The following is a 20037-nucleotide window of genomic DNA, read 5'->3' as shown; positions in this document are numbered from 1 at the left end:
CTTCACAAATAGATCCTTCAATCTTAGATCTCTGCTTAGCCAATTTTTTGCATTTGCCAATGGTCCTGCACACATGTTTAATATCAATAGGAACAGTAATTAGTTAACAAAATACTGATAAAGAAAGAGCTAGTAAGTTTGGTTACTTACCTCTCGAAAGGATACATCCACCTAGTTTGAACCGGGCCTCCAAGGCGCGCCTCTTGTACAAGATGAATGGGAAGATATTCCATCACATCAAAATATCCACATGGAAAGATCTTCTCGAGCTTAGTTGTAATGACTGGTATATTCTGTTCCATTCTTTGAAGGTTTTCTACCGTCAAAGTGTTAGAACATAAATCCTTGAAGAACAAACTTATCTCTGTGATTGGTTTCCATATTCTTTCCGGTAGGCGGCTAAATGCAATAGGAATCAAAGTTTCCATGAAAACATGACAATCATGACTTTTCATACCAATCAATTTTCCTTCATTCATATCAGCATGCTTGTCAAAATTAGACGCATACCCATCTGGCATCCGCAAATTCTTAACCCATTGACAAATCTGTCGTTTCTCCTCCAAAGTGAATGAAAAACTAGCCTTGGGCTTGAACACTTTATTATTCGCTAACTCTTGCAAGTTCAATTCAGGGCGCCTACAATATTCCTTAGGTCCAATCTAGCTTTTGGGTTATCTTTTGTCTTGCCTTTAACATCCATAACAGTGTTGAACAAATTATCAAAGTAATTTTTTTCAATATGCATCACATCAAGATTATGCCGTAGAAGATTATCCTTCCAATACGGTAACTCCTAGAATATGCTCTGTTTAGTCCAATTATGTTCAACACCATAACCAGGTAGTCTATAAGGGGCAATTTTTGTGACCTTAGGCAAGTGACAAACCCTCCCCCAAATTTCTTCTCCTGACAATATTCGAGGTGGAGGATCATTTTCAGTTTTATTCTTTCAAAATGCTTGTTTCATTTTCTTGAATTGGTGATCCATAGGTAAGAATTGACGATGACAATCAAACCATGAATTTTTGTGGCCATGTTTTAAAGTGAAAGCTTTACTAGTTTCCATGCAATGAAGACAAGCAAGCTTTCCAGCAGTCATCCAACCAGACAACATCCCATACGCAGGAAAATCGTTAATAGTCGACATCAAAGAAGCACGCATATTGAAATTGCTCTTAGTTGATATATCATGTGTCACTACACCTTCACACCACAATTGTTTTAACTCATCAATCAAAGGTTGTAGATAGACATCAATCAAAACTTTTGGATTACGAGGACCAGGGATAACACAATTTAGGAATATATAGGGACTTGTCATACACATCTCAGGCGGTAGATTATATGGAGTAAGAAATACAGGCCAACAAGAATAGGGTGCAGCCGAAACAGAGTATGGTGTGAAACCATCCGCACACAAACCCAAACGAATGTTTCTTGGTTCACTAGCAAAATCAGGATAAGTTCTATCAAAATGTTTCCACGCTTCTCCATCCGATGGATGACACATAACACCAGGTGGCCTTCTATTTTCGCTGTGATATCTCATGTGAGGAGCACAACTCGGCGATGCAAACAACCTCTTTAACCTAGGTATAATAGGTAAATAATGCATCGCCTTAATTGGAACCGTCTTCCTACTAGGTGTCCGCTTATAACGCGCATGTCCACATATTTTACATTCATTTAAATCAGCATCTTGCTTATAGAACAACATACAACCGTTTGGACAACAATGAATTCTATCATACGACAATCCTAATTTGGAAACCAATCTCTTTGCTTCATAGTAACTCTTAGGTATGTCGAATTCCGGACTAACTAGTTCCCCTACAAGCTTAATCATTGAGTCCATAGCAACTTCAGCAACAGTCCAACCTGATTTGATGTTAATCATTCTAACTGCAACAGACAACTTAGAATGCTAACTCCCTACCCAAAGTGGATGACTAGCCTCTTCTAATTTTTGATAGAAGCGCATTGCTTCTTCATTAGGAGGTTCCTCAAAATTTTGCTCAGGTTCAAACCCAGACTGTACGCCAAAAGCATCATTAACCATATCATTAACTCTATCATATTGGACATGACTATATTCCTGCGACACACTACTTTCACCGACAACCATATTGTAAAATATACCATTGACCCCATCAGTCTCTTCATGATCAGTCCAAACATAATATTTCTGCTTAAACCCACGACTATATAAATGAACCCTAACCGCTTCCGGTTTCAAACACTTCATACACCGGCAACGAGAACAAGGACACCTAATTACCCCTTCATTTTGAAAAGGGTGAAGTGTCATTGCATGTATGATAAATCCATCAACACCTTCAACAAATTCAGCATGTACACCCACACGATTACTATTATTCATATTATACATCTACATACGATCCATCTACAAAAATATACCCACAAATTATTGAGGTTATAGAAATATATTATAACTTAAGAATTCTAACTTAAAATATAACTTAAGAAAACACAATCCCAACCACTTCTAACTTTGAATTCTCAATAACAATTCTAACTTTAATAATTTATAAATTCTAACTTTAATATAATTTTGAAAAGCACAATCCCAACTAATTCTAACTTTGAATTCTCAATAGCAATTCTAACTTTAATAACTTATGGATTTTAACTTTAATTCTAAAAATTGAAAAGTAAATCTAGTCAAATAAAGTCTACATTTTAGTTTTGAGGTTATAGAAATATTATAACTTAATAATTCTAACATAACTTAATAATTCTAACTTTGAAAAAGCACAATTCCAACCAATTCTAAAAATTGAAAAGTAAATCTAGAGAAATAAAATCTACATTTTAGTATTGAGGTTATAGAAATACTATAACTTAACAATTCTAACTTTGAAAAGCACAATCCCAATCAATTCTAATTTGGAATGATCAATAACAATTCTAATAACTTATGGAATTCTAACAAAAAGCACAATCCAACAAAAAAAAAAAACTAGTCAAATAATTAAAGTATATATTTTTGCACATATTCAACATCAATAATATTACAAAGAATGATAACTAAGCTAACACAAATACATTGACAAAGAACATGAAATATAGCACAATCTCAAGCCAAAAAAAAAAAACAATGACAAGTAAACTAGTCAAATAAAGTTTACATTTTTTTTTTCACAAATTCAACATTAATAACATTGCAAATGATGTTTAACAAAGCTAAATAGACTAGAATTAGGCCTAAAATCTACACATAAAACTAAAATTAAAAGAATTTTAAATGCCCTAATTTAAGAGAAATTAACCTCAATTTATTAACTTCAAAATGGGTTTGGGGTAGGTGGGGACGGGTTGCGCAGGCGGCGGCGCTGGGCGGGGGAAAAATGGGCGGCGGGGCTGGGCGGAGGGGAGGGGGGCGGCGGGTAGGGTTCGGGGGAATGGGGGTTTTAATTTGGTAGAGGAGCAGAAATGGGTATAAAACCCGTCTGCTATCATTTTAAAGAAAAACCGACAGACAAAACCGACCCTGTCCCTCGGTTTTTTCCGCACGTTTGACCAGATTTTGACCCAATTGTTTTTTTTTTAAAAAGAAACCGACCCTGTCCGTCGGTTTCTTAAAAAAAATATTGTTTATTATTTTTTTAAAAAACAAAATGAATTGCATATTATTTAAAATATTTTTAAAAATAAAACCGACGTTGTCCGTCGATTTTATATTAATTATTATTATTTTCTTTTAAGAAAACCGATGTGGGATGTCAGTTTTTTTTGCGCGGGTATATATTTTCAAAATTCTGCCAAAAAAACCGACGTCGTCCGTCGGTTTTCGAATTAAAATAATTTAAAAAAATTAGAAATGTAAAAAACCGACTCAGGGAGTCGGTTGTCCGTCGATTTTTGGCAGTTTTTTAATAGTGCCTGTGCATTTCATTAGACTGTCCAAAGTGCATGCAGCATATGAATATGCAAAGGATCATTGCCGTGTAATATATATATATATACAAGAGCATACTGTAGCATTCTTGGGATCTCTGTTCATTAGCTTATGGGAACATTACACATGATTAGATGAAGTCGTTAACTTGTGGAGATGATTCACTCAATAAACGCATGACATATGGATTACTTATGTAGCTGAACCTGACATTCTTGCTAGACGAAGAGTTCTACAAGATCATATAAGAGCTAGACATGATAAGAACACTATCACATGAATGGACAACTAAACGTCAAATGTATGGATAGAAGATTCACGACGTTTCAATCTTAAGGATTCATATAGGTAAAGAAACATATGGAAGGACTTCATGTCGATGAATACGATATGGACATATGTACTTACTACTCTAGAATCCTTCCTCGATACTTTCAGAGCTTATACATTAGTTTCCTACAAGATCTTATTCTTATAAACGACTTAGAACGAGTATATCAACTCAATTCATCTTAGGTAAGGTACTACAACCCGTTCATGATAAACCTAGAAGTTATCGATACGATTTACATTAAGTAAGAACCTATGACCCGTTAACAATCACCTGAAGCTATCATTATGATTCATCTTGAGTAGGTCTTATAACTCATCAACGATCATTTGAAAGTTATTAATACGATTCATCTTACGTAACCATCTATAATCCTTTAATGAACTCCTGAAAGTTATTAAAATTATTCATTTTAAACAGGAACTACAACCATCGATGAACACCTAAAACTATTACACCCCGTATCTTAGAGCTAAGGTTAGGCTCTTATCATTAGAGTTTTAGTGGAAAAACTGAAGGTTTGAATGTTTTGCGAAAATGGTTGATAGGCCTACTTCCGGCAGCCATAACTACTTTATTAGTTGGGAATTTGGGAAAGTACCCTTAATGAAAGTTGTAGTACGTAGAAATACCTTTCCAAGCATATAAGGATCAGGCCAATCGGGGTCCGGATCAAGGAGATATAATCATCTCAAAATGGCTAATAGAGGGGTGCTCGGATTCAATAGAATCGGCTAAGTTTTTGATACGTCTTCCTTCCATCCAAATTTCGTGAAAATCCGTTGGGAATTTGAGAAAGCTTAAACATAAAGGTTGTAGCCCTTTGAAATATCTTTCCAACGGTATATTATGGACCCAAAACGGAGTTTTGTGCTAGGAGTTATGTGCATGTTACCGAACGCTGTCAGAATGGCCTAGGGCGCCGCCCCAAGCCAAAATTTGCAGAAAGCGTAATTTTCATCAGGGCCTATAATATAGGCCTAGTACCCCACCTTGGGAGATGCCCAAGGCGACGCACCAGGCCAAATTATGCCTGAAACGTCCTTTTTCGAATTTTATATGTATCAAACTCTGAAAAACTTTTCCCACTTGTTTCTAAACCGTCTTTTTGGAGAGGAAACACTCTAGGGCTTCCACAAAGCATACAAGGTGAGTTCTTACTCAAACCCCATTGATTATTACATCAATCTAACAAAGATTAACGTCAGAATCCTAATCTATTCCATAGGTTATCGATTGAATCTTCGTCTTGGAAAAAGGAACCCTAGAATCCAAATTCAAGAGGATTGAACTTCAAAAAGGTAATACTTCTACTCTCTAATCACTTATAGTTGTGAATTTGATGAGTTCTTGGGAGAATCGTAAATGGGTTTGATAGAGAGTATCATATGAACTATGCTAGGGTTTTGGATTATTAACTTAGGATTGTTGTAGTCATACGCGTGATGAAGAATGATGTTAGTTTCATCAAATTGAGATTGTAGAATCACCTAGAAGTAATAGAAGGGGAATTGGGGTGAAGAAGCACTATTAATGGAGATTGTGGAGATTTATGCCCTCCAAGTGTTTGATAAAATGCTTAGATGACCAAAACATGTATATTATTGCTAATATAGAATTCCTTTGACTTGTATTGATATAGATCAAAGTTGAAAGGATTGACGAACGTTGTATTATGCTCAAAGGCTGGAATTAAGGTATGTGAGGCTAACTATCTACGTTAGGGAATGTTCATGATTCTCCCTACGCCTCATTCTTCATACTTGTCAGTAATTTGACTCAAAATACAGTTTAGCTCTAGTTTCATGATATGTTGTAGAACTGTTATCTTCTAGGTTGCAGTTACGGAATTCGTTCATGGTTGTCAATTTGAATATCATGAACTCAACATGTAATCTTTATTGACTTATGTATTGTTACCACATGAGTCTCAGTCTAGAAATTTAGTATGCTCAGAAATAATCAGTGTTTTCAATTCAGTCTAGCATGTCTATTTCAGTTCAGCATTGTTCATTGTTATTATGGTCTCAGTCCTTATTAATTAACCATAATTAAACATATGTGATTTTGCCCAAGGGCACAGTACAGTCTTGTGTATACGTATACATGGCCGAGGCCATTGACTGGCGCACTACTAGACTGAGGCCATAACGTGCAATTATTATTGGGCCGAGGCCCCACATATACAAACACAGATAATACAGATGATTCAGATATAGAGCAGGGAGTATTCATATATCTACTTCCTTGCTATTACAGTTACAGTTATCAGTTTCAGTTTCAGTACTTTATTGCTTCAGTTGCTTTACATACCAATACAATTCAAATGTGTTGATGTCCTTTTTATTGCTTGGGGGCCTGCATCATACAGGTTGACGATCCAGCTACTTAGGAGTGTTCGTATCAGCTACTTTGGTGAGCCCCAGTTTCCTTCGGGGTGATATCAGTCATGCAGTTTTTACAGCTTTCTAGACAGTTACCTTTTTGTATTCATTAGAGGCTTCATAGGCACAGTCCAGACAGTCAGATATTTGTTATGTTAGCCTTGTAGACAGTTATACTCAGTTGCTTTGGTTTAGCCATGTGGCTACTTTCAGATATGTTCAGATTGTCTAAGTATTTCCGCATTATGATATTTCAGCCAGACTTTTAGTTAATCAACATGTGTTAGTTTTATTTTATAAGTCAATTATGTTTTGGTATCACATGTTGATTCAGCCAGCTAGTTGGTTCGCTCGGTCACATGCAGTCAGGCACCGGGTGCCGTATTACGTCCAGGACCAGGTTCGGGGCGTGACAGAAACCTTCAATATCATTCACTTTAAGTACAATCTATAACTCTTCAACAATACCTCGGGGGCTATCGATATCATTTATCTTAAATGACTATCTATAACCCTTTTACAATACTTTGAAAACTCGATTCTATCACTCGAATGATTGTATTATCATAGAAATTTTGGAATGGTTATTTCAGTATGATTCATCTTAGTGAGGTATTATAACCGCAACGACGGTAATTCTTGAAAGCTTAATTCTAAGAATAGAAAAAAACATGAAGTACCAACTTATAAGCCAGGGGCGGATCCACACCATTGGGTGTGGGTTCGAGGGAACCCACAACTTTTATCCGAACCTTGTATTTATAATGTGAAACCTTTCAAATATATAAGAAATTTGAGCTGAGAACTCAGTAACAACAGACACTGCTAGCTGGGAACCCACAAGCTTCAAATTCTAGATCCGCCTCTGTTATAAGCACATGATGTATCTCTTACTTAACGTATGGAACCTATTACACGTAATTAATATGTTTTCATAAACTTTAGACTTCATGGCTCATATAGAGAAACAACAAAAGGAAGTCGTCCCATAGTGCCGAAAGAATAAATAACCTTACATATTTTAGCTCAATCTTCGAATGACTTATGACGAGTCCCTCCCTCCAATAGACACCTAACATGTTTAAGACAGGCTAATATCAACATATATAACAATAGCTCAACCAAACACTATAGCTATACCAACACTAACGTCAAGGAATCAAAGAGCGACGAGCTTCCGAGGCTATAATAACGACCTCCTTGTAACCATAAACAAATCCCTATACGAGCGACCAAACCCCCCATCAATCTCTCTACCATAAGAAAACATCCTTTAATCAACTTATACAATGACTACAACTTGAAATCACGACTTCCGATCACCGTCCCGTGAGTTCTTAACAACTGCATACCATGCTCATCGAGCTCACAGAAGCTGGTAGACGACAGATAGAACTTGAGTCGCCTTCTTGAAAGCTTCCCCACACCTTATTTCACTACGAATAAATCTCCGATTTACTTCGATCCGGAGGAACTCGAGATTAGAACAATGATTCATGGAAGAAGTCATCAAGTTGAAGTTGGAAGAACTTATCTTTGAAGAAATTGATGTTAGAGATGAAGTTAAGAGCATTTGGAGAGGATTTTCTACCCAAAAATCAATCCCTAAACTTGTGAAATGATTTCCCAAAACTTTTCACCGCCTTACCATAGCTCGCGGTGTGTGGTCCAACGCAACCAGCATAGTTGTTATGGAGCTCGCGTGGTCCCTTTCTGCCCTAACAGTTCGTCGTAGAATGCTCACTTTAACGTACGACTATTATATGATCCAAATACCTTACGACACAATCGTCATAGCATGTCGAGCACTTTTGGTCTTACCTGTCACGCCTCGAACCATGGCCCGAGCATAACACGACACTCGATGCCTGGGCTGCATGTGACTGAGCGAACCACGTGTCTTGCTGACTCAACATGGACATGAATTGATGCGGAATAACCTATGAACATGCATAATTTAAGTAAAGCGTGGCACCATAAATCATTAGTCTGAATAAACATAATAATAACGAGCCAAAATGGCTAAACGACTCCGAATAACTGACATAACATAATTGGCTAGTCTATGAAACCTCTATCATGAATCTGAACTGTAGAACATACTTGCTGGGACAAGGCCCCCAGCATACCTTAACTGCATAACTGACATAAATGTAAATAATGACTAAACCCCGAAGAAGATGGGGCTCACCAAAAGCTGATACGTGGATGATCCAACTGAGCAGATGTGTCATCCTGTAAATCCGTACATGCATTGTGAAATGCAAGCCTCCGGGCAATAGAAAGGGGATGTCAGCACATTGAATGTACTGGTATGTAAAACAACTGAATGAAATAAACATGGCACATGAAATAACATGATGAAAGCTGAAGCTGAAACTGAAACTGAAACCTGGTCATGAACATGAATACATATATATATAATCATGAGTAAAAACATTTTAAGTGGGGTCGCGCATAAGTATAACCGACAACATGAATCACCACGTGGGTACGTAGATTCTGGTACCTGACCCGACCAGTAGAGCTCTTATACCTTGCTAGGGGTATAAGATATAAATATAGCATGAAATGATCCAATCAATAAAGCATGAAGGAATCGTCCTAAACATGGGCAGAGCGATCCTTATCATACGGTGGCTAGCATAGTTTCAGGCTATTAAAGCCTTCTCGGTAATCTGTGCAACTTCCAAAAGCATAAACATAATATAGGTGGCATCTGAGCCCATGGTTTCTCATAAAACATGACTTGCATTATCCATGGATGTAGTTACATAATATACTTGCATAAAAACGTGTAAACATGTAGAGTGTTTCATGAAAATAAACATAGTAATTAATAACTTGCATGTAAGAACCCATGGAATGCAAAGGATGGGTTTTTCATGGATTACAGACAGATTCTCAATAAGCAAAATGGAATATCAAGAACACAATAACGAACTACGTATAGAAACATGGTACATCATGGTATATATACTTAGGGTTATCATGAACATGTCTAAAACCCTAGTTTTGGTGAACTCTTGTATAATCATGGAGAAACTTGGCATAGGGAAAAACAAAGATGTTCTCACACGTGGATAGAAGCCCTGCATACCTGATAATGCTCAAAACTTGTAATAAAAATCTGAACTTTGAAGAAGAATTCCAAAATCTTGAATCATGAACCCTTTAGATGGGTTTTCTTGAAAACCCTAGGTTGTTAACATAGGATTTCTCTTAGAATTCATGTATAATCATTAAAATTCACTTGGTAATACATGGGAGGGACTTATCTTGATGTATGAGGATGAGAAGAAGATAGAATGGTCATTCTAGGGTTTGGGGGGTGTGAAGAATGAAGTGAAAAATCCTTAAAACGAAGTTTTAAAGTTGTTGTCAGACCTGTTTTACGCTCACTTTAGGCCCATTTTACAGTCCTTAAATCCTACCGTAAATCTGTAACAGTTTGCTAGATTTTTTTGGACAATTTTACGGCCCGTAAATTCTGTCGTAAATCGGCAGAACACTGTTTTAGTAAAACGGGCCTTACTTTTTGTACAGATGTCCATTTGACCTCTATAATATACTGTTGGAAAGGTATTTCAAAGATCTATAACTTTCAAGAAGGAATTTTCCCCAAATTCTATACATATTTTTCCATATACTCACTTTAAGTGAGACGTGGTGCAAACTCACTTGAAACAACACTCCGTAGGGTAGCTTCCGACTTTTCTTTGCCCAAGGACTCTTCTTATGTCTTGATTGGGTTTCAAACACCGTTTCTAAACTACTCATATTGGGTTCAGTATACCCTTATCTTACAAGTTAATTTTTAGCCCGAACGCACGAGGTGTTACATTACCCCGAAAGTACGAGTTATTACAATTTTTTCTTAAATTGATTAGCCAAAAATAAAAATTTGATACTCTCCAAAAATACTACAAAAACACTTCCAATAAAAAGCATTTTTCTAAATAAGCAATTTTTGAACTTTGGTCAAACTTGCTACTATAAGTTTAAGGGTGAAAATCATTTTCAAACCCTCCTCCCCCCTCCTAACTTTGCTTTAAAAATCAAATTTCCCCCCTAACTATGAAAAAGAAACATTCTCCCCAATTTATCCTAGGCAATGTCTATTTTATCCTTGACATTTTTAATCCTCCATCTATGTAATACCTTTTTATATTATATAAAATTTATTTATTTTAACCTAGGTATTTATACATTTTTATTTAAATTCATATTATAAGTAGAATAATTCATTTATGAATTTATCACAAAATCCAATATTACTTTTTATGATTGATATATATATATATATATATAGGCTCCCCTCCATTACACCTTCCCTCCATTTCCTCAAGTGCATAGTTAGATGATTGACACTAGTCTTATTTCTAATTTAAAAGGCTTAGATTGAATTAACTAACAAATGTTATTAATTAATTAGACAAGTTTTAGGAAAATAATCACAAATATTGGTAAGGTAAATCTCAACTCCCATAAATTTGGGGAACCATTAATATCGTTTCTTACTATTGTCATCACTTCCATTTTTATATGTTTTACATTCAATTTTTTTTTTTAATGAAATGAAACTAAGTAAAATTTCAACGTAGTCCTCTTTTATTTTTCGTTTTTGATTAATCAACCTTTTTTATTTTCAACAATATAACGATCATTCATAAAAAAAAAATTGAAAAAATATACACCGTACTTTGGGGCAGTCAATTTTTATCCTATCTTAAACTTCTTATGAACCGTTTTCTATTTGTATTTGAATTGGTAAGTGGTCCTTAACTAGCTATTTTTTAATTTAAAATTACAGAGATATGTTGAATAATATCAAATGTGGAATAATATTAGTTTTATAGTTAAAAAACAATAATTTGTAATTACTCTTTAGTTACATAGTCCATTTTATTAAGATAAATTTTATAGCTAGGTGTGAAAGATATTATCGATAATAATTGGTATCAATGGGTTTCTAAATTTATGGAAGTTGAGATTTTCTTGGAGGTTGATTTCCCAAATTAAACTTTTAACCATAATTAAGATGTTTGTTGTTAAGTTAATTCAATCTAAGCCTTTAAACTTAAAAATAAGATAAGTGTCATCTAACTATGTGACGAGTTTTGGTTGTCATTAATGGAATATTTTAAATTATGAATTAAAATTAAATTTTGATATAAATAGATAATATTTTAGGAATTTGTTATAGAATATACCTCTATTTTTATTAATTATTTTGTATTACCTTCATTGAAATATATTTATAAAATTATTATTACATGTTATTTTTACTTGTATAAATAGATATCAGAGCTTTGATTATTAGTAAAAGAAAATTCTTATTTTTCTCATTTATTTCATTATAGAACGACATTAAGTTATATACTCAACTAGTGTTTCTCACTTTTCTTTTTCCGTCTCGATTTTTTTTTTTAATTGAAAACTTGTTACATAGATTAAAGAGATAAAAAAAAAATCACAATTTTAAAGAACTAAAAGGAAAAAAGAAAGAAAAGTTAATAATGTAAGGATAAAATAGGAATTTAAAAAAGCAATTAGGATAAATGGGAGAGAATGACTATGGTTTAAAATTGAGGGGGAATTTGATTTTTAAAGTAAAGTTAGGGGGCGAAAATTATTTTCACTCATAAATTTAGCCCCCGTTTGGCCATAAGAATGATTCACTTTATTCCGATAAGTTTTTTCACTTTTTTTCGAAATCAGCATTTGGCCATGAGAATTTCAAATACAACTTGAAGTTGTATTCCGGAATACCAAAAACTGAAAAAACTTATTTTTTTTTCATTTTTTTATAACTATATTTCACCAAAAACTATGACCAAACATAACTCTAGCTCCAAAATTCCAAAAATATTTTTTGATATGTATGGAGAAAGGGGGCCTTAATGTTATTATTGGGCAATTGCGTTTAGTGAACAAAACGACAAGAATGTTCAGATGCCCGAAAAAAGCAGGTTAACAAGAAAACTAAAATCAACTTTCATTTCCGTGTGTATTTCACCTTTTGAGTTCTCTCAACTGAAAAGCTCACCCACATCGTTCTTCACGCCCAACATTGAAGGAAAATGGGGTCTTGGAATGAATGGGTTGAGCTGGCGGTTGAGAAATTGGAGTCCCTAAAACTCCTCCGTTCACTCAGACCAATTCATCTATCCAATGATAATTCAAACACCCATGAGTTTGAGTTTGAATATTTTGATGGTTTGAGAGAATGGGATAGAGCTTCAGTTGAAGTAGAGATTTCAGAAACTACATTCCTGAAATGGCTTCAAGATATTCCCTCACCTGGTAATGTATACTCCCTTCATAATTAATAAGTGGTTTGAAAAATCAAAATCAAGATGAATTGGAAAGGTAGTCCTACTTCCTCTATCCCATTTGGTGCGGGATATAAGATGTTAATTTGATGAAAGAAGATATAAATGTTATGGTTGGAAAGTTAGTTTTGATAGGATCGAAATCTTTACAATTTGAATAGTTTAATAAATTCAAATAATTGATAGTTTGTGATTATGGGTGTCAAATGCGCCGGTTGGACTGAATTTGGGCATGTCAAAATAATAAATGACCCACCCAAAAGTTACGTGCGCTGAAAAACGGGTCATAACTCATCTGCCCAATTCTTACTAAGTTTTTAAATTCTTTGTTTGTGTTCTATAATTTGTTGCAGTACCTATAAAACGCTTTCTTTATATTATGACTATATATAACATATCAATTTAAAAAAAAAAAAATATTTAGACAAAGTCTCTCATCGGTCAATTTGGGCTACATATCAGCTCAGTTTTTAAATGGGCTGAGTTAATAAAATAAGCAGGGCATTAACCCGCCCAAACCTAAACGGGTTGGGCGGGTCATGATTTTATAGGCTAATTTTGCCACCCCTAGATGTGAAGTCATGTAGAAATGGAACTGTGTGAAACTGGTATGGAGAGAGTGGTAGCTTCATTTACCGCTAGTTGCATCTCTCTTGCATGCCAGTTTCTAATAACAACCTGTAGAATGCTATCTTAAGAAAAGTTACAAGTTTTACAAAAAAAGAAATTGCATCACTGTAGTGTCTTGTATGAATTATCATAACAGGCTGAAACGTTGTGCTCACACATTTTCCTTAATCAAGTATAGGAGACGACCTTGGTGGTAGTGGCATAGCTTATACTGAAGCAGGGGCAAGTGCTAGAAGATTCAGAAAGTTAATTCTATTTTCTGGAAATGATTATCTGGGCTTGAGTTCTCATCCCACAGTTATCAAGGCTGCAATACAGGCATTCTATTAACGCCTCTTCAGCATTTCGTTTCTTAATGAATTCTTGTAATGCTATCATGTCCCATTATCTAATTTGTTCTGATTGTTGTGTTCAGGCAGTCCAAAAGCATGGAATGGGGCCTAGAGGTTCTGCACTAATATGTGGTTATACGAATTATCATCGGTTGTTAGAGTCATCACTGGCAGAATTGAAAAGCAAGGAGGTATTATCTTTTTCATGAGTAGATGTATCTTTCAAATTCATGGAATATTTTAACTGCCGATGGTTCTAAATTGGGACTATTATTCAAAAATTGACACACTTACAGTGAATGACTGATTCAAACTGATGCTTACTCTCTGATTTTACATATTAGGATTGCCTTCTTTGTCCCACAGGCTTTTCAGCCAATATGGCCTTTATGACAGCTGTAGGCAATGTTAGTCTGCTTCAAGCCAAAGGCAGTCAACCTTCACTAGATGAAAGAGTTGCCGTTTTTTCCGATGCCCTGAATCATGCGTCAATCATTGATGGTATACGCTTAGCTGAGAAACAAAAAAGCATAGCTGCTTTCGTCTATAGGCACTGTGACATGCACCATCTTAATGAGTTATTGTATGTTATTCTTCACTTGGTTTTCTACTTTCGGTGGATGTTATTCTGTTTTTCATTTGTATATATTTGTGTGTTAACAGAACAAATTGCCCAATGAAGAAAAAAGTTGTCATTACTGACAGGTTAGTCATTATTGAAAGTTTCACTTGTTATCAACTTCATCTGCAATGGCATCAACAACAACAACATACCCAGTGTAATCCCAGGGTCTGGGGAGGGTAGAGTGTACGCAGACCTTACCCCGGGAGGTAGGGAGGCTAGACCATCAGCTCAAGAAAAAGCATGACAAAAAGGGGTCAGATAAAAATTGACGAAAGTAAAGCAGCAATGGCAAAATACTATAGCTAAACATTATGAAGAAAAGTAATAGTAACTGCAAACTAATACAATAAACGAAGTACAAGAGACAGCAGATAGTCGAAATACAAAAACAACAAAGAGCAAAGATTAATGGACACGAAACTACTAGAATAATACTACAACTACTAGTATGAAAGGGTAAGTAGGACAACACTCAACTATCTACTAACCTTCTACCCTAATTTGTGTCCTCCATAACCGCCTATCTAACGTCATATCCTCGGTAAGATGCCCTTGCGCCATATCCCGTCTAATCACCTCCCCCCAATACTTCTTTGGCCTACCTCTACCTCACCTGAAACCGTCCATAGCCAATCTCTCACACCTCCGCACAGGGGCATCTATGCATCTCCTTTGCACATACCCGAACCATCTTAGCCTCACTTCCCACATCTTATCCTCCACCAAGGCCACTCCCACCTTGTCCCGGATATCATCATTCCTAATCCTATCTCTCCTAGTATGCCCAAACATCCATCGCAACATCCTCATTTCCGCAACTTTCATCTGCAGTGGCATGATCCAAGAAATCCGGAAGTGGAAGCAAGAAAAAGAAAGGAAAGTAGTACGAATAGAACAAAAGAGTGGCCATCAATCAAGTTCATAACGAACATACAGAACTGCATCTTTTTAATATAGTTACTTGTATGATCTTTTAGCAGAGCAAATATGGATGAGTGGCGGTAAATAGAAATCGCGGGAGCATTTACTATAATTGTTTAATTCTTTTGCAAGCACTTGATTTTGTCCTTGTTACCAGCTTGTTTAGTATGGATGGAGACTTTGCACCGCTGGTTGAGCTTGTGAAACTCCGTAAGAAGCATGGATTTTTGTTGGCAATTGATGATGTAAGTCTTTAAACTTCTAGTTAAAAAAGTCATATTTATCTTAGTTTATTCTTCAAATCTTGCTTTGGCTCTAACACTATCTTTTCTCCTTCGATGAGTATCCATTGTGTGTCTTCATTGGGCAGATAGCAATAATGAAAAGGTTCCAAAGAATTATAGTAACCATGTTCATTTATTTTCCCTGAGTTCTTCTGTCTCTTGGCATTTTGTGGTTTAAATAATAGTTTATGGCTTGCTAATTTTATTTTTACTTATCGTTGAACTGATTAGAATATGTTATGCGTAATTATTATGAGAACTTCTGTTTTTTTCCGCTCAACTTTCTAGGCTCATGCAACATTTGTTTGTGGCAAAACCGGTGGTGGTGCAGCAGAGTTGTTCAACTGTGTTAGTGATGTGGACATTTGCATTGGTACTCTGAGTAAGGCAGCAGGTTGTCATGGTGGATACATAGCATGCAGGTACTATAAAAAGAGTAGTAAAATTGTATATCTGTGTGTGCGCGCACGTGTATATATGTGTATACACAGACAGATTCTTTTTTATTTTACTTCATGGGCTCTTAAGTCTAGTCCTCTTTTGATTAATTTTTTTAGGACACAAGTCTTCAGTTTAGGAGCACTACTTTTTTATCTACTTCTGTGAGTTTTAATAGCCTGTTTGGCCATGCTTCTAAAATCAGCTTATTTTGAAAAGTGCTTTTCAAAAGAGTACTTTTTTTAACAACAATTAGTGTTTGGCTAATCAACTTTAGAACACTTTTTAACAACAATTAGTGTTTGGCCTAAGCTTCTAGAAACTACTTGTAAGTGTATTTTCTCAAAAGTGCTTTTCAAAAAAATACTTTTAGGGAGAAGCTAATTTTTTCAGCTTCTCAGAAACTGTTTCTACTCAAAAGCACTTTTTCTTCTCCTTAAAGCTTGGCCAAACACCTCAACTTTGAAAAAAGAAGCACTTCTTTTGGGAAAAAACACTTTTGGCCTTGGAGAAGCTTGGCCAAACAGGCTATAAGATTGAAACCAGTTGGTAATTGAACAGCATTTGGAGCCAGTCTCCTTTCATTAGTCAGAAACTTGAAGTAGACTTGTAAACAAGACCGATTTTGCTTGCCTTTCTTAATGTGGCTAGTACATGAAGTAGTATTGAACATGTCAATGATAGATCAACCCCCTCTCTTTTATGAAAATCAAATTCCTTAATAATACTGAAAGATTTGACCTTGATGCACAACTTAGCAAGTGAATTTACCGTTATTTTTGTTTACTCCACTAACATTTTTGGGGTCGAAATGCTAAATGAACAGCAAGAAATGGAAGCAATTGATCCAGTCCAGGGGCCGCTCTTTCATATTTTCAACGTCTACCCCCGTGCCCATAACTGCTGCTGCACACGGTAAAACTACCAAGTGGAATGGTGATTTTCATTATTGCTCTTATGTGAGGCACTTTAAACAAGATTTTAGTGTTTCTAGTTCCCTGAGTTATACAAGTTCCTTTTTTTCTTATTCTACTTGAAAAAGTAAAGCAAAAGAGAGAATAATATATTGTACTAAGAAATATGAGGAGCAGAAAACCTGAACCAGGTAGAAGCTGAGGCTGGCACCCAGTTCTCCTACCTTTGCATTTTAGGTGGCTTACTTGTACATTGTTAATGATATGACTTATGCAGCTGCTGTCATTGTGGCAAAAAAAGAGATGTGGCGTAGAAGAGCCATATGGAACAGGGTTCGGGATTTCCGTGATCTGACTGGAATTCCCATTACAAGTCCCATCATTTCCCTTATAGTGGGAAGCGAAGCGACAGCCTTGCAAGCTAGCAGGTTTTCCTCCATCTTTTGAGCGTCTGTCCATCGGTTTGTCTCTCTATTTTAATCTGTTTCTAAATATCTCATCATTACTACTGAGCAGGCATCTTTTGGAATTTGGTTTCCACATAACTGCAATAAGACCTCCAACAGTGGCCCCTAACTCATGCAGGTTTGTTGCTTTAGTATCGCTTTCCGGAGTTTGTAGTGATGGCTGTTGTTTTTTGTAATAGCATCCTCTGGCATAGCGTTGCATCATTTCTGTTTAATTCACTATCCGGATTGCTTCTGTGGAATATTGGGCGCTTTTCTTGCATTAGTTAGTTCTGCTTGAGGAACTTCTGATGTAGTTATCCTAACTTATACATATCATATAAGGTTTTCGGGTGGCTCACTATACCTTGCGTTTTGCCCCCTAGCCAAGGAGAAAAACTTTACAAAATGGAGCTGTCACCTTGATTATGAACTATCCATGAGCCAGCCATAACAGTTACTTTTTTGGGTGGGCTGAAGTACTTATAGAATGGATGGTTAATATGTGAAGGCATCTAAGGCACTACCATGTTCCTTTATTCAAAATATGATCTAATAATGTATAGCAATGACCTCCATTTGTTGGACTACAACTTAATACATCGATACTGTGGGTAATTTGGAGGTAGTTTAAAGCAGCTATGAAGGTTTGCTCATGTTTAACTCAAACATGGTTGGAATTCGAAAGCTTGTGTTTTTGTGTTAAACTTGAATATTTTATCCTTCAAATCTTTTTGGTTGATTCAGCTGGCCAGTTCCAGGATATTATCCAACTTTGATCCTTACTGCCCCTTGGAACACGTATATGTACACACAGATATATAACTTTCAATATTTTTTTCACCTTGCTTATGAACATTAATTTACTTCCATCCTCCTTTCAGGTTAAGGATAACTTTGAGTGCAGCTCACACGTTAGATGATGTAAGAAATCTCACAGCTGCCCTGTCACAATGTGTCAACTTCAGCGAAATAGGATTCTACTGCACGAGCTGGAACGCTCGCCTTTAGCCTACATTTCCTTGTCTTGGATAATTTTTTAAGGTCGCATCATGCAGTGTTATAAATAGCCAGGTGTAGTGCTTGTAGAACCCAATTGATCAAAGATAGTGTATTCTATCATGGTATTAACATGGTTTCTACCCACAGCCAATGCAATTTAGCAGCTGATGGAATTCAATAGTTAATTTTCACCTAATGCGGGTTACAAAATCTACGAATTCAAGTGTAAATTAAGCTTAGATTTCAAAAAAACCATGCAGCTTTTTGAACCTTAACTACCAGTTCAAGAAAGAGTTTTGAATTGAACTTGTTGAGTTACGAAGCATTGTTTAGTTAAAAATTAAACAAACTCCTTTTCACCCAAGCAAACTTTGGATGGGTCGACACTTGACCTATACATTTGATTCAATTCAGGTTAAATGGTCTTAAGTTCAAACCAATTCACACATCTCCCAGTCTTACCATCAACTAATCCTTCATTGCAAATTAAAGTAGAATGGATAAATCATCTGTGTGTCAACAGTTTATTTTATCAACACGTCTCCCCTTTACAATACAGCGTTAGTTGATAGCAGTTTTTTATTTTTAAAAAGGGTGCAGTTAAAAGGTTCAATACCAATTTGCTTATCATTTGCACATTTTCAGAGTTCAAAAATGAGAAATCCAACTTTGAGGTAAAATCAAATCAACTTATAGAAAAGACTGATAAGTGATTGCAAATGCTTCCTAAATATGCTACAGGTGAATTGAGAATGGACAAATTTCATTGCAAATGCTTCCTCAATATGCTAAAGGTGAATTGAGAAAGGACAAATTTCATTTTCCCTCATTTACAAGGAAGACACTTAGGAATTCCTTCTCTATGGAGTGATGCATGTCTAGAATTTATAATTTTGATGTACCTTGATTTGATTTTTTGAGAGCTGATTAGAAAGCCTATTATCACATGGAATGGAGGTTGTTCCTTTCTAAGTAGGTACATGGAGATAGTTTCTCCTCAGTTTTGTAAAGTACTAACTATATATATATATATATATATATATATATTCCACCCTCTAGTGATAGAGATGGAGGAGATTGATTAAAAAAAAAAAAAGGGTGGTAAATTAGTTCCAAGAATGCACTCTTTGAGTGCCACTCCGCCACTATATTCAGAAAGGTAAGCAGTTACTCAACTAAAAAAAGAGGAAGCAACCACATTGATATGCCCCAAAATACTAAATACGTAGCAATTATGATTACAAATTCTCGCAACACATTGGATTATGTTATGAACTGGCTTTATCAAATTAATTAAGTGTGTCTAGCGAGGTTCAAACTTGAATAGAACGGTCCAGATTAATTGTTCATTAAATGAGATCAATGACACAGATTATGCCAGCTGGAGAAGAGTTTGTTATTTAACTAACAAACTCAGTGGAGAAAGGCAACGAATACATGGTATTTTCCTTCTCTCCCTTCAATCCAACTTCT

General features: G+C 35.6%; 1 protein-coding gene across 2 annotated transcripts; it reads left to right on the top strand.

The window, feature by feature from the left end:
- Positions 1-12602: 12602 nt before the first annotated feature.
- Positions 12603-18760, top strand: LOC132638672 (8-amino-7-oxononanoate synthase). 2 transcript variants are annotated; one of them, XM_060355479.1, is made up of 11 exons: positions 12603-12943; positions 13781-13920; positions 14018-14125; positions 14279-14517; positions 14598-14639; positions 15638-15725; positions 16053-16186; positions 17029-17117; positions 17394-17544; positions 17633-17701; positions 18447-18760. In XM_060355479.1, exons 1-11 carry the CDS (start codon positions 12721-12723, stop codon positions 18571-18573), a joined length of 1410 nt encoding a protein of 469 aa, XP_060211462.1. In that variant the 5' UTR covers positions 12603-12720; the 3' UTR covers positions 18574-18760. The 2 variants fall into 2 exon arrangements, with proteins under 2 accessions (XP_060211462.1, XP_060211466.1); XM_060355483.1 differs by having other exon boundaries at positions 12769-12943; positions 13776-13920.
- Positions 18761-20037: the final 1277 nt, after the last annotated feature.

The sequence above is a fragment of the Lycium barbarum genome, chromosome 1 (assembly GCF_019175385.1).
Source record: "Lycium barbarum isolate Lr01 chromosome 1, ASM1917538v2, whole genome shotgun sequence".
NCBI lineage: Eukaryota > Viridiplantae > Streptophyta > Magnoliopsida > Solanales > Solanaceae > Lycium > Lycium barbarum.
The sequence above is the reverse complement of the archived record's forward strand: the minus strand, read 5'-3'. Positions and strand labels throughout refer to the sequence as shown.